Below are 15,331 nucleotides of genomic sequence, written 5' to 3' on the forward strand. Positions count from 1 at the left end.
TTTTCCATTGACCTATTGAAATATGAAATGTCTAGCATAATATGGATTTCTTTTGCCGATACGAGAACCAATAATTACCTGAATCATTGAATATTTGAAAAGAAGTTCATAACCTATAGATTTTACACACCTGATGGTAAGAAAGACTGACATGTAGTGAACAAAGATAGATCATTTAAAATTTCAGAACTTTGTTCTAACCAAACCAAACTGGCATCACTATTGCTAACACAACAGCCAACAATATATTTAGTATTGGAGTATTCAATACGGTGCTTTGGCCTAATGGTAATGCTAGAGCAAAAGTCAGGGGATCCCTTAATCACTGATGAGGAGCTCAGTTCCCGCTGTAAAACCTGACAACACATCTTACAAAATAAGTAAGTTAGTATAACATAATCCTCAAAAAAACTTGTTGAAGCAACATAGTTGTTTTGAGTGCACTCAAATGTGTGCAGTATTTCAAGTTTTGTGATATAATTCCTGTTTATTCCATTGACTCATTTTCTTGAAGACATTGTATAGCTTAGGATTTTACAGTTTTAATTTATATTTAATTTCTTAATGTGTAGTTAAACAAAAATACATAAAAAATAATTGGCTACCATTTTGATAATAAATTAATGATGAATTGTTTTTATTGTATCTTCTAACTTCTACCTAAATCAAGGTTTCCTCCAACTGTTTGAGTTGAACTTACTCATCAGGTTTTACAGTGCTTTGTCTGTGTTTTCTCTCTCTGGTTCAGGGAAGTGTGAGGACAGCTTGGCTACTCCTCTCCCGTACAGCTCATTCACCAGTTCATCGGTGTATGGCCGGGCGTATGGAGCTGGTTACGCCAAACTCAATCGGAAACAAGGTATGTCTTTATAATGAAAAGTACTGTTGAGGTTCCTGCTATTATGTATGCACATGAGTTCATATTGTACATTTTGTTGGTTTGTATTCTCTTGTATCACTGCATACCAGTAGCCGTTGCATGGAATGAAAATTGTAGTTGGTGATGTATTTCCTCTGATATGCAAATAGCAAAAGGAGGGTCCTTTACTTCATGATCAGTGTTCATATTCTTCTTGGTATGAGTGCAGGTTTTTCAGCATTCATTCCATTGTATAGAGGTCCTTACTAGGGTTTGGTCGGTGTCCAGTTTTGTCGGTCCACTGTACAAACTTAATCTGGTTTGATTTTATGCAAACCAACTGTACCAGCATTTGTCAGTAGGTTTGCTGATATAACATAACATTGAGTTGAAGGAAAAAATACTTTACTATAAAAATTGGAATATGCTGGAAGAGGTATAGCAATTTAGGGAGAATCACCGTATTTATAGGGTTAACACGACAAATTAGGGACAAGGTGAGTTATGTCAAGTTTCCATTTGTCAACAAGAGAGCAAAACATTTTTGGCAGCAAGTACCTAAAACCTTCATAGACAACTTTGAATGGAAAAAAAGGCTGTGGAAGTTTTTTAGTTCATGTAAATTTAACTTAACGAAATAGCTAGCCAGCTATAGTTTGTCAGTAATGTAGCAGATTGCAGTACTTGAACCATACATTATTAAGGGACATAAATTCAACCTTAAATGTCAAGAGTATTATTATTTATAATAAAACATTTAATTAATAATTCTCCGTCAGTCTATTTACAATGTAGTTCAGATCATCTGACTTATGACTATTGCCTGTGAACCCCGAATATTTTGAATAATACATCCAGTCAGAGGTTTCCTGATGCAATTTACAGCATTCATTCTTTGAGAATCTCTTTCATATCCAAACAAAATTGGTACTGTAACTGAAATATCCCTAATTGAATCCATACTGAATCGAATCAAATCAAATCAGAAATGGAATCAAATCAGGACCATGTGAGTGGCCCTAGTTGGTTGTAAAGTAAAACTACAAAGAACACCATGTAATGAATGTTAGTAATTTCTTACCATGAGCAAACATTGTATTTGAAACCCTTTCTAAAGTAGCAGCTTTGAGCCTATTTCCATCTGATATTACATATTTTATTTAATGCTTAATATATAGTACAGAATGGTTATTGGCTTACATTGAAGAAGACACCATAAGTACCATTAAATGCAGGGGTGTGTCCAGAGGGGGAGCCTGAAATCTGATTTGCCACCCCAAGTGCCATGTGTTATTTTTCGCCTAGTGTATTTTTTAATATTTCTGCATACTGGGGTCCATAAACAGCATTGGACTATTTTAAAGAAACAGTACACACACAACGCAATATCCCACTCTTTCTCCTTTTCCCTTCCTCCCATCTTTCACCCCGTCCACCCCTACAACACCCACAAAACTAGGTGCTGGAGGTTGGTCGCCCTTGGATACAGACCGTTACCAGTGGTTACAGGTGGACCTGGGTTCTAGGAAGCAGGTGGTCGCCATAGTGACACAGGGTCGCTACAGTAGCTCAGATTGGACCAGCAAGTATCGGTTGCTTTACAGTGACACACAGAAAAACTGGAGGCCTTACCTACAGGATGGAAACATCTGGGTGAGTAAGAATCTAAATTCTCATCTAAACTTTTACGTTAACTCTTTGAAACCATCAGACAGTGATGGATTCTGATGTCTGCGGATAAATGTCAGTAAATAACTTTTAAAACCTTAAGATATAACTTTAGATCTTCCCACAATCATCAAATTGTTCATGTTTTTTTTCTTTTTTTTTTTTCTTTTTCATGATTTTCCCAAAGATTAACATTTTCCTTGAGAGATGGGTAACGGCAGTCTGACGAATGGAAGGAACCAGATTCACTGGTGTTTTTGTCGCATTGTTTTACTGCAAAATAACGTGTTGGAGTGTGTTCTCTGGTCAGAAATGTTAAGACAGCAGTAGGAAAATTCTCTGCCATTGTTGCTGTGTTGGTGACAGTTGTCTGTGTGACTGTGGGACAAGACCGGCCTGTGAGCATCACTGGCTAGCTAGCCCTCACAGGCACTTCTGGAGCTTCTCAACTCAAAAACTTTGGAGCAAATTTTCCATGGTTCAGTAGTTGAGCTTATACTGGTATCATTTCTCTGTACCCCTGCAATACATGTGGAGACTTTTCTTTAATTCAGCAAAATACACTGTCACCCTACAAGTTGTGTTAATGAAGTCAACCTATTTTATTCTATAATGTAATCTAGCCCAAAAGTATATGTTTATAATAGCAAATAGAGTCAACAGAATCGAGTTGTAAAGTTGTATTTTTTATTCAGTGTAATTAAGATTTTTTAATTGGTGTCAATGATATAGCTAGTGCTATTAATCCTTCCTTAGTACTGGTCATATTGGTATCGGGTATGCACCAAGCATCAGGCACACTCATTTTCTAGTCTGTCTTTGAATTTTCCCATAAAATAAATTGTTAATTAAACATTTTCAAATTGTAATAAAAAACAATTGCAAAATCTTAAGCGTATGTGATATATATGAAAAATATAGAATTTAACCAATAAAAATATAAATTTTTTTATTACTGAAAATGTACCTGAAGTTTTTGGGAAAACTGAACAGATAGGTGTTACATAGACTGGAGAACTACCTGAAGCATGTTTATTTTCTTTGTGTTTCAGACATTTGATGGGAACGTGAACAGTGAGGGTGTGGTCCGCCATGAGCTGCAGCACGCCATCCTGGCTCGCTACATCCGCTTCATCCCAGTGGACTGGAGCAAAGATGGACGCATTGGAGTACGCCTGGAGCTCTATGGCTGCTCCTACTGTGAGTACAAGTGGACAACAAAGGGAAACCTGACTATTCACTGAGATGCTCTGATCAGCTCCTCTATTTAGTTCCCTATTGTCTCTAAGGAAATTGTTAAAAAAGAGTTTATGTTTGGAGCTCCTTCTGGTTAAAATACTTATCACTGACTCTATAGTTCATTTTTGTTATAGTCTATCCCAAGGTTGTCACTCTTTTCTGTTTTAGTTATTGAGTTTGGTTTTAACGGTACACAGAAATTACAGTTTGATTCAAACCCCGGTGTAAGAGTCCCAATTTGGTATAATGGGAAAACAAAATTCAGCACTGTTTAGTTTGGTTGTTTGATCTGAGTTTGGTGCACTGTTTAGTTTGGTAGTTTGATCTGAGTTTGGTGCACTGTTTAGTTTGGTAGTTTGATCTGAGTTTGGTGCGTTGTGCTTGGCTGACTCGCTGAGGATGACTTGTCAATCACAAGGTAGCTACGCCCTAAAGTATCTTAAGTTAGTTCTTGTGAGTTTTTGATTTGGTACTACCTTGAAAATAAGACCATACATCTCAAGGAGTTTATCCTGCTGTAATACATTTGAATTTTTCTTTGTGTCCCAAAGCAACTAATTTCATATGGTCCGGCAAGCAGGCACCTCCACAATATTTGAAGGTCCTTGTGTGTTCTATTGGCCAGAAAGGAAATTTCTTTTTTTGTCTTCCAGGGGCAGATGTGATCAGTTTTGACGGCCACGGCGTTATCTCCTACCGCTTGAGGAGTAAGAAGATGAAGATTGTGAAGGATGTCATTTTTCTGAAGTTCAGAACCACAACTGGAGATGGGGTCCTGCTCCATGGAGAGGGACAGCAGGGAGACTACATATCCCTGGAGCTCCGCAGGGCAAGACTACAGCTCAGCATCAACTTAGGTAGCCTTTCATAAAGTCTGTATGGTTTCAAGGAAAATGTTCTCCAGAGACAGCCTCTTCTATTCTATTGAAATTCTAGGGACTGTATTATCTACTGATAAACTAACTACCTTTACCTGTTCATGTCTCTGTAACTTGTATAGGGAGTAACCAGTATGGCTCCATTCAGGGTCACACCTCTGTGACCAGTGGGAGCTTATTGGATGATGACCACTGGCACTCAGTTGTCATAGAGCGTTACCGAAGGAATGTCAACTTCACTCTGGACCACCACACTCAGCAGTTCAGGACCAATGGAGAGTTTGACCACTTGGACCTGGACTATGAGGTAGACTCCCTGTGGCTCATGCTGTCAGGCATTTTAGTCATCTAAGCCTCGTTCCTGGAGTCACAGTGGCACAGCAGCACCTTTAAGCACATTTTGGTTTTATAAACCTGCTAATGAAGTGTGCTGGGCAAGCAGTAACACATCACTTGTTACTGCTTACTGAGATTTAGGGGCAGCTGTGGCTCAGAGGTCGAGCGGGTCCAAAACGTAATGACATTTATCCCAACATACCAAAGCTAGCTAATCTACATTGATCGTTAGTTAGTCACATCTGAACACTAATGTCAGTGACACGCTAGTTAACTAGCTAAGTATTTTACATGATCAAACAGTCATCTAGAACTCAATGTTAAGAAAACAAAAGAACTGATCATCAACACTTCCAGCATCCACAGCTCAGCACACAACCTCATCCATAACCCCACAATTATCAACAGTGAATCCGTGGAGATTGTGGAGTCCATCAAATACCTCGGACTAACCCTGGACAATAAACTGAACTTCGATCATCACACCAGTGACATCCGCAAACGCTGCCACAAAGACTCTCTGCCATCTGCAAACTCAATGCACTTTCTGTTGCCCCCAAACTTCTTTTATAACTCTATAAAAGCATAGTCCAACCTGTCATCCTCTACTGTTCAACCTGCTTCTACAACATGTTAACTGCCTCAAATAGGAACATACTGACACGCATTACACACCACGCCTCCAAAATCATTGGTCTCCCCACCCCCAACCTCTCAGACCTCAACAATACAGCCATTACACGAAGAGCACACAGTATAGCACATGACCCCAGCCACCCCCTCAACTCATTATTCGTACTGCTACCATCTCGACACAGATACAGGACCGTGGCCTGTAAACGTGCGTCGCTATGGCAGAAGGTACAGAACTCCTGCCATAGCGTCTCTAAACAAGGCATCCCGGTAACAGCCGTGAGTGAGTGCTACGCACACGACAAGTCGTGGTGTCCATATGTTTTTTTCGTATCTATGTATGTATGTCTGATAGCTATGTACAGACTGCGGCGACAAATTTCCTGTGAAGGACAATAAAGTATATTATTATTATTATTATTATTATTATTATTATTAATAATAATAATAATCTTTAGTTTTGCTAACATCAGCTAATATAAGATGTGACTACATATGGTATATGTTGCTTTTATCTTTTAATCATCTTCAATATGTTCTTGTCTTTTCAACATAGAGAGTTTAGCACATAGTAGCATATCTAAGTAGAGGAAAGGAGAAAGTTGACAGAAGTTCTGATCGAGGCTTGTTCTACTGTAACTGAGGGACAGAGCAAAAAGGATCTGACTTAGGGAGGGTTCTTTGTGGCTCCTGTATATGTCTTTTTTTCTAGAAGTGGCCCACCAATTTGTGTTAAAATAGAAAAATATGGATATTAAAGAAATCTGCATAAAATGATAAACTGTAAATATCTATATGGCAGGCATGTTAAGTAATTTGTAAAACTAGGATGTCTACATATGACTTTTAATGTAAGCATCAATTCCACTTGTGGTGTGAGTTATGATATAAAATACATTGAAAATGAACACCACTACAAACAGCAATTTAGAATTTCAGCTTAAATTGAACCTTACCTAGACAGTGCGAAGTAGACATCATAGTAGCAGGATCAATGTCACTTAGTCCATGTTGTCCACTCTGCTGTCCTCAGATCAGTTTCGGAGGTTTGCCTGTATCAGTGAAGCCGAGCTCTGGCGGTAGAGAGAACTTTGTGGGCTGCATGGAGGGAATCACCTACAATGGAGACAACATCACTAACTTGGTCCGCAGGAAGAAGGTGGACACCTCCAGCTTTGTAAGACAACTCTTTTTGGCTTTGAGTCTGTGTGTGTCTGAGAGTATTAGAGACCTGGCTTACGATGTTTTTATTCATCTTTGTCTGCCTTTAGACTAGATTAAGGCAATTCTTTTCCTTACAGTATTGCAATATATTGAATTGTAACCCTTGTATCGTGATACATGTCATATCACCAGATTCTTGCCAAAGAAAATCTTGGTTTGAATTGTCAGCTATAGTTCATGACTGAAATCTTCTATTTTAACTACTCTCTCTCTCTCTCTCTCTCTCTCTCTCTCCCATTATAGCGTAACCTGACATTCTCATGCGCTGAGTCCAACTCATTCTCCGTCTTCTTCAACTCCACGTCCTTCCTGCGGCTGCCGGGTCAGAGCGACAGCGACACTCTGTCTGTCAGTCTGTCTTTCAGGACGTGGAACCCCAACGGGCTGCTGCTGTTCACGGCGCTGGCAGATGGCTGGGTGGAGGTGGCGCTTACAGAGGGCAAGATCACGGTCTACATGAATGTGACACAGAAGAAGAACACACGCATTGACATCTCATCAGGTGAGCTCAGCCTATTGGTCCTGAGTTCAGGAACCTTCAGTCAGTTCAATTATTTGTCACATAACATCCTGTTAAAGTTTACAGACTGGAGTATGTTTTTTCTTGCAGGTTCAGGACTGAATGATGGCCAGTGGCACAGTGTCCACTTGAATGCACTGGAGAACTATGCTATGCTGACAGTGGATGGAGATGAAGCATCCACAGTCCGAACAGCCATCCCCATCCAGATCCAGACCGGGGGAACCTACTACTTTGGAGGTGATTATTAAAAAACCATCCAAAGTAACTGTGTGTATTTTATCAATGCAGGATATTTTTATTTTCAGGCCGTGAATCATGCGGTCCAGTTATCTGCTGGACTGTGTGATGTGATACAAAATATTGGAAAGAGCTTACAAAATATCTACCAGGTTCTTGGTTGTAGAATATAAACGTACGTACGTTATACTAGCTAACTTACATAGGCTAAAGTAGGTAATATGTGTTGATGTTGAAAAGACAACCACATTTCGAAGATGGTTAAAAGATAAAAAAAAGAAAATACATATAGTCACATCTTAAGTTAGTTAGCTAACTAGCTAGCTTTCCCACAGTTCCCACATTTCTAAGATTTTTTTCCAAAATTAAGCCCTATGTTCCCACATTTCTTTTTTCATAAATTTGTATCAGATTTTATCCCTCTTTCTCCCGATTTGGTAGCCAGTTACACCCAACCTATTCCCTAACCCCTAACCCTAACCCTAACCCAATGTTGGAACACAAGACCTAATTTTGAAAATGTTCTAGAAATGTGGGAACATAGGGCCGACCCCAGCTAAATTTTAGCCAAATGCTAGCTAACTAACTAGCTAATCTACATCAATTCTTAGCTAGCAAGTTAGCTAGCAGTTTTTTATAGAGCAAAACACTAGCTAACTAGCTAGCTAATCCAAATAATTTGTTAATTAGTTATGACCATATGTCGTTCATTATCTTTTAAACAGATTATTTTTATTTTACCAAGTCATTTGGTAAAAAGATGCTAAAAACTCGAAAAAACGAATGGGCAGACTCCTGGTTTAACTCTGGCTCACGGTAAGAATAAGGGCTCACCCAAATCCAAAATGTGAAATTCTGAACTGACTGCCTTACTCCTGGAGAACATACATGTCCATGCCCATGTGATAAACTGTACTCACAGATTTAGCTTCTAATGCTTATGGAAATGATAATACCTTCCTCAGCTTTAAGTAACCCATATAATGTATATCTTTTAAAAAGGATCAATCACAGTTCTCCCTGTAATTCCAAATTGTTGTTCTTACTTTACACTCCAATCAATGCTGCTTCATCATACAATGTTACAATTTGTATTGTTTTTATTGTAGATTGATTAAAGAAACCTTTAATACATGACTGAACTTGAGTAAGCCTGATTAGGCCCTGAAATAAAAATAAAGAATTCAGCATTTCTTCACTTTTATTCCAGGCTTTGACGCAGTATTTAAACTTTTATGCTGAGAAATACAATTTATATAAATATAGCCTAATTAATAAGTTAACTGAGTAAATTGAGTGTAAAAAACATATGAACAACCACTAAATTTTTGATAATTGAAGTCAGGGAGGAAAATGAAGATTTCTCTCTGTATTTCTCCAGTGGCTCTAATAATGACCTTTGACCTCCTCCGCTTGTCTCTAGGCTACTTCCTGCACACAAACACCCGGTCACTTCAGCGCTCCTTCCAGGGATGCATGCAAATGATCCATGTAGACGACCATCTAGCTGACCTCAGGGCTTTGGAGCAGGGTCTCATTGGAACCTTTGAAAATGTCAGCCTGGATATGTGTGCCATCGTAGACAGGTATACAACTCAGTCACAATTATGGGGTTTTTGGGGTTCACTATCTTGCTCAAGGATACTTGAACGTGCAGAGGGAGGAGCTGGAGATCGAACCAACAACCTTCCGATTAGTGGAAGACCCGCTCTACCTCTGAGCCACAGAGGTGGATTTCAAACTGGTCCCTGCTGTGTCTGTTGTCCCTGTGTTCACTGTTCATCTGTGTGTCATGTCAGGTGTGTTCCTAACCACTGCGAGCACGGTGGTCGCTGTTCTCAGACGTGGGATACGTTCAGCTGCAACTGTACTGGCACTGGATACACTGGAGCTACCTGCCATACCTGTAAGTGATCACAGCACGGCATTGAAGTTTGAAGTTTGTTTATTTAAAAAGGGACAATTCCCATTAATTAACACAAGGAGGTCAGACGTCCTCAATTACAAATGAGCCACAATCTGATTACACTAAGTGCCCTAGCAAACTTGTCTGAGCTTTAGTCGTTCCTTCTCTAAATACTGTAAATTCTTTTTATTTGAAGGACCAGTGTGTAGGATGTAGTAGCATCTAGCGGTGAGATTACAATCAACTCAACTCAACATCTCCTTCCAAGCACGTAGGAGAAAGTACCATGGCCATGAAACTCAACAGGCCTTATCTAGAGCCAGTGTTTGGTTTTGTCCGTTCTGGGCTACTGTAGAAACATGGCAGTTCAACATGACAGACTCTGTAGAAGAGGACCCACTCCCCCGTAGATAAAAACAGCTCATTCTAAGATAACAAAAACACAATTCCTATATTCAGGTGATTGTACACTAATAAAAACCTACCTATTTATATCCCATTTCCTATTTTTATTGATTTCATATAGAATCTGACCCAGTGGCAGGTATTAAGAATAACTATATAGAAATAGTCAATCTTGTTGCTGGTGGTCTTGTTTGTTTATGTAGATCATGTAGAGGAATCAGTATTTAATTGAGACATATTTTCATAACAAGTTTAAAACTCCTTGTTGTACATTTAACATAATGTAGAAAACAAAGTGTATACCTTCATTCGTTAGGTCATCTCCCATGTTATTCCATGAATAATACGTCCATGATCACTCCACACAGATCTGATTGAACCTTACTTACATTAATACATGAAAAGAAACAGAAACGTCACTTCCACTGGCATTCTTTTAATTACGTCATCTTGTTGGGCCCTCTTCTTTTGGTTTTCTGACTGCAGAATTGCCGCCACCTACTGCCTTACCAATTCCTAATAATCTCATAACTGTAGTGGATGTAAACAAGCATTCATTTGCGTTTTCTTTTGTAGATTTACTTGAAATTTGTTATAATTTGAGATACGATTGGGCGGAAACAATGACTTATGCACTATGATTACAGCACCCCCAGCTGCATATCTGCTGTAGATTTTATTACTGCACCATGCTAAAACTACAGATGAATGATAAGGCTACACGCAGTGCACAGTGTCAACTAGTGGTTTTGACGGTCCACTTGTCAACTATTTTGTGAAACCCCTAGCACACACACACAGTATGCTTTGTGTCTGCTGAGCTGTCATGTCTGTCCTCTGTAGCAATGTATCAGCAGTCCTGTGAGGAGTACAAGCACCAAGGGAAGAGCTCAGGCAGCTACTGGATCGACCCTGACAGCAGTGGGTCTCTTGCCCCCTTCAGAGTGAACTGTGACATGACAGGTGAGGTGTCACTTCATCCGTTTCATTTTCTCATGCTACTCTAGGTAAGATAAAAATGTATTTCCATGAATAGCTTTTGTCAATGCTTGCTCCAGTTTGTTGCACAAACTTTCTACTTTCAACACATATATTTTGCAGCTATGCTCACTACACTCCACAACTGTCTTCACATGTCTGCCTGTAAATCAGTCAAGAACATAATTGTGTTTGTGAATGTCACAGTAGCTACTGTGGCATGGAAACATGCCTTTGTCATGCTCTTTTTCTCTGTATGACATATACTGTACGTATACATGCTGTATAGTGCTAGTGGGTCTTTCCTGGGGAATGTGTTGTATTGACGGTATATTTTCTGGTCTCTTAGGGGAAAAGGTTTGGACTACACTGAAGAACAACCTGTCTCCTCAGACATCAGTCACCAGTGCAGACCAGGAGGGCAAGGCAGTGCTGCAGATCACTTACAATGTGACTGATGAACAGGTACACACACTTACTTTGACCTAGTTCATCTGCTGCACACATTGCTTGTTGTGGTCAGAGTGGAAAGTTCAGATCAGTTTTTGCGTATTGGTCCTAACAGTAATAAAAGGGTACTTTTAATGTTAATGTTGGGATAAAATTCTCAAATAAAACCCAACAGGGTTTCTGTGGGTCTTTAAAATCCAATAATCTGAATTAACATTTTTTCTTCCTAAAATGTCTTCTGATTGGTCTTAAAATTTGCAATTTGAAACATTTGCTGTATGTAATATAGGGTGTGTGTGTGTGTGTGTGTGTGCGTGCATTCGTGCTTGCGTGCGTGCGTGTCCAGGTGTTATCAGTCACCAGCAGTGCAGAATACTGTGAACAGTATGTAGCCTACGCCTGCAGAATGTCTCGTCTGCTCAACACTCCAGGTAAAATACTCCTCAGTCATTAATACAACACCTCCCTTATTTATGGTACAAATGACTATATACTGTATATATACTGCTACTACTATACACTATATGGACATTTTTGGCATTCGTGTGTGCTCCTTGTTGGTTGTCCACTATCAAATAATGATAACTGTCATAGATCCCTGACTATGTTAGAACCGCATATAAATCACGTCAAGACACAATTGTCAAACTTCATTGCGATATTGCACAAAACAAACAAACAAACTAATTAGCAATCCAAATTCATTACATATTATCTAATAGTTCAAGGATTCAGGGTTATTTTATTGTCATTTACAACACAGGGTTGTAGAATGTAATTTAGATATAGTTTCCTTTATAGAACATAAGGGGAATACATATCCTGTAGGTAGTCTCCTTAAAGCATGTAGTCTGAAATCTAATGAAAGTAAAATTAAAACTGACTCCACACTGTTGGTTTACTCCCAGATGGCGTCGCGTTTACCTGGTGGGTAGGAAGAGCCAATGAGAGGCATTCTTACTGGGGGGGCTCCGGACCAGGGATACAGAAGTGTTCCTGTGGTATCGAACACAACTGTACTGACCCCAGACACTTCTGTAACTGTGACGCTGACCTGCGTGCCTGGTGAGTGGAGTGTCTTTATTTGAACTAGTTTGTATATTCACACAGACTTATCGTCCTTACCTTCACTACAGATGATAATTATTACCATGACTGTCCGTTTTAACATCCATCACATTATGCAGTACTTTTTCCTGGTTCAACTTTGACCACCTGTGTTTATTTGTTCAATTAAAGGTCCCATATTATAGAAAGTATGATTTCCATTTTATTACAAAGCGGCTCTATTGTGAAGGCAACTTAGTGCCATTGTAGGTTTAAAAAAAATTACAGAGCTGGGACAATGGGGACAATATTCCAAGAGTAAAGTAGTACATTTTATAAAAAAAAAAGAGATTATAAACATCAAAATTTCAAATGAAAGTCAAGAGAAAGGGTGGTGACATTCATTTAGTTTTTGCAGTGATTTAAATGGCCATTAGGTATCTAGTGTAATATGATCCTGAATTGACTGAGAGGTGTTTGTCTCGACTGTCTGTTGGTGTATGTGCAGGAAGGAGGATGCGGGCCTGTTGGTGTATAAAGACCATTTGCCAGTCAGTCAGGTTGTTGTTGGTGATACAAGCAGAGCTGGATCTGAGGCCAAGCTGACAATAGGTCCACTGAAATGCCAGGGGGACCGTGAGTGCCTCTCTCTCTCTGTCTCTCTCACACATTCATCTTTCACCAGAGACTATGAGATATTAACTGTATTTTATCCATTCATGTCCTGCTGTTTTGTGAAGGTAACTACTGGAACGCAGCCTCCTTCAGCAGTCCCGCCTCCTACCTCCACTTCCCCTCCTTCAGAGGAGAAACAAGCACTGACATCTCCTTCTACTTTAAGACTTCCTCCACTCATGGAGTCTTTTTGGAGAACCTGGGAACCACTGACTTCCTTCACATTGAACTCAGAGGTGGGTTTGAATGAATCATTGCTAGTGGAAATATGAGTGCATTATAAATACTTTTTAAAACCCAGTCAGTGCAGATAGATATTAAAGCCGCAGTAGATAACTTTTATAAAAATAACTATTTGCTGAAACTTTCACTATATCCTGAGAGTAGTCATGGGACATACATGGGAAAAAAACAGGTTCTTCTAGGGTTCTAATGGCATTTGCAAGAATCCACCGTGTCTGCACAAAAACAACCAGTCAGAGCCCAGAAAGATAGTTGATTGTTGAGTCTCGTTCCCAAATACAGACATTTTGAGACCTGGGAATGAAACTCAAAAATCAAAGTCAAGCCTCCAACCCAAAGTGTTAGTATTAAAGAATGAGACTATCTTTCTCAGCTTTGATTTGTTGTTTTCTTTCAGGCCCAGTGGATTCTTGTAAATCTCATTAGAGGATCCTGAGGAACCGATTTTTCACAGATTATCTGTCTCGTGTACTACTGTCAGGATATAGTGAAAGTTTAAGCAAATATAACAAAATGTGTTGATTTGTCATTTAACTACTGCCGCAGTTTGGGTCCAAATGGAGAATCTGTACTGCAGTTAGTTTTAGCGGTAGGGTTAGGGTTTCCCAGGGAATTTATCGGATCAACTTCAAAATTGGTCAGTACAGTCAAAACAACCCGTTGATGAAAAGTTGTGCTGTTTGTGACTGTACAACAAACGGTGTGCCTGTGGCGTTGAGTCGAACTTCACGATTCGCCATGAAAAGGGAAGTACTCATAACTTCAGTGTACAATGTCCAATCTCCACTAAACTTCACATATTCTGTAACTGTCCCACCCTGAACACGTCCTCGTAACTTCAGTGTACATGGTCCAATCTCAATGAAACTTCACGTTTAATAAGAGCCCTGAACACGTCTACATGACAATATTCAGATATAGTGATAGCGCCACCAACTGGCAACAGGAAGTAAGCACTGCGTGGCAATTTTGATCTGATTAACGAGAAATTTTCATGTTGTAGTCTGCACGTGTTACGCCGGCAAGTGACGCGCCCACAGCACACCCCGGCATGCGCCAAGAGGGCCCTTTCATCATTGCTTGCAGTTTTAATTAGTTACTTATTTGTGTATAAAAAATTGTCCCGCAGCCACGGGTTTCTCCTGCAGGGCTGCTGACAGTGCAGGTAAACCATGAGACTCAGGCTAATATAGCAGTTTAGTATGACTGAACAAATAGTCAAATCTTTGTATTCAACAGCCATCTGGACAGTAATAATGGACATTGGGTAGAGCCCTGTAGTGTTCATTTGAATATAGAGTGGGGAAGTGAGATCTGATCAAAGGGTGGTCACTCAAGACGCATGTGGAGACGTGTTCCAATTCCAGATGTGAACTGACCTAATTGGAGCTTTCAGCTTGTGATTGGATCACCCAAGACTCATGTTAATACTAGGTGTTAACAGGGCCTAAGAGACACATAGTTAAAAATAGGCCCTCAGGTAAAAGAGAGAGTTTTCTTGTTGAGTTTTTTAAAGTATATATTTTTTGGGGGCTTTTATTGCCTTTATTATAGTGACAGCTGAAGACAGACAGGAAGGGGGGGCAGAGAGAGAGGGGATGACACGCAGCAAAGGGCCGCAGGTCGGATTCGAACCCTGAGCCGCTGCAGCAGGGACTCGGCCTCGGTACATGGGTCGCCAGCTCTACCCACTGAGTTAATTGGGCGCCATCTTGTTGAGTTTTTAAAGAGATTTTGTTTGCATTGATTTCAGTCTTTAATGAGTCTTAAAATGTTTCTGACTGATTTTGCCCTCCCAGGAGGCTCGGTGGTTTCCTTCTCTTTCAACGTGGGCGGTGAGCGGATGGAGCTCAGCGTCCACTCGCCGGTGCCTCTGAACGATGACCAATGGCATCGTGTGGAGGCTGAGAAAAACATCAAAGAGGCAGTGCTGCAGCTTAATGGACAGTACAGGGAGGTCCGACCAACCCCCCCACAGGGACACACAAAACTGGAGTTCTACAGTGAGCTATATGTTGGTAAGACACACA

At 40.0% G+C, this 15,331-nt stretch overlaps 1 protein-coding gene across 1 annotated transcript in view; it reads left to right on the plus strand.

The window, feature by feature from the left end:
- Positions 1-15,331, plus strand: part of cntnap2b (contactin associated protein 2b) — a 40,222-nt gene that overhangs the window by 11,073 nt on the left and 13,818 nt on the right. The window contains exons 2-18 of the mRNA XM_051411133.1: positions 749-859; positions 2,319-2,512; positions 3,580-3,727; positions 4,420-4,623; positions 4,767-4,951; positions 6,647-6,790; positions 7,081-7,339; positions 7,448-7,597; positions 9,021-9,183; positions 9,397-9,503; positions 10,752-10,871; positions 11,236-11,351; positions 11,683-11,767; positions 12,245-12,401; positions 12,892-13,019; positions 13,124-13,294; positions 15,101-15,319. Coding sequence (XP_051267093.1) covers positions 749-859; positions 2,319-2,512; positions 3,580-3,727; positions 4,420-4,623; positions 4,767-4,951; positions 6,647-6,790; positions 7,081-7,339; positions 7,448-7,597; positions 9,021-9,183; positions 9,397-9,503; positions 10,752-10,871; positions 11,236-11,351; positions 11,683-11,767; positions 12,245-12,401; positions 12,892-13,019; positions 13,124-13,294; positions 15,101-15,319 — 2,661 coding nt within the window. The remainder of the gene's footprint in view (positions 1-748; positions 860-2,318; positions 2,513-3,579; positions 3,728-4,419; positions 4,624-4,766; positions 4,952-6,646; positions 6,791-7,080; positions 7,340-7,447; positions 7,598-9,020; positions 9,184-9,396; positions 9,504-10,751; positions 10,872-11,235; positions 11,352-11,682; positions 11,768-12,244; positions 12,402-12,891; positions 13,020-13,123; positions 13,295-15,100; positions 15,320-15,331) is intronic.

Source organism: Dicentrarchus labrax, unplaced genomic scaffold (assembly GCF_905237075.1).
Source record: "Dicentrarchus labrax unplaced genomic scaffold, dlabrax2021, whole genome shotgun sequence".
In the NCBI taxonomy this organism is placed as follows: Eukaryota; Metazoa; Chordata; class Actinopteri; family Moronidae; genus Dicentrarchus; species Dicentrarchus labrax.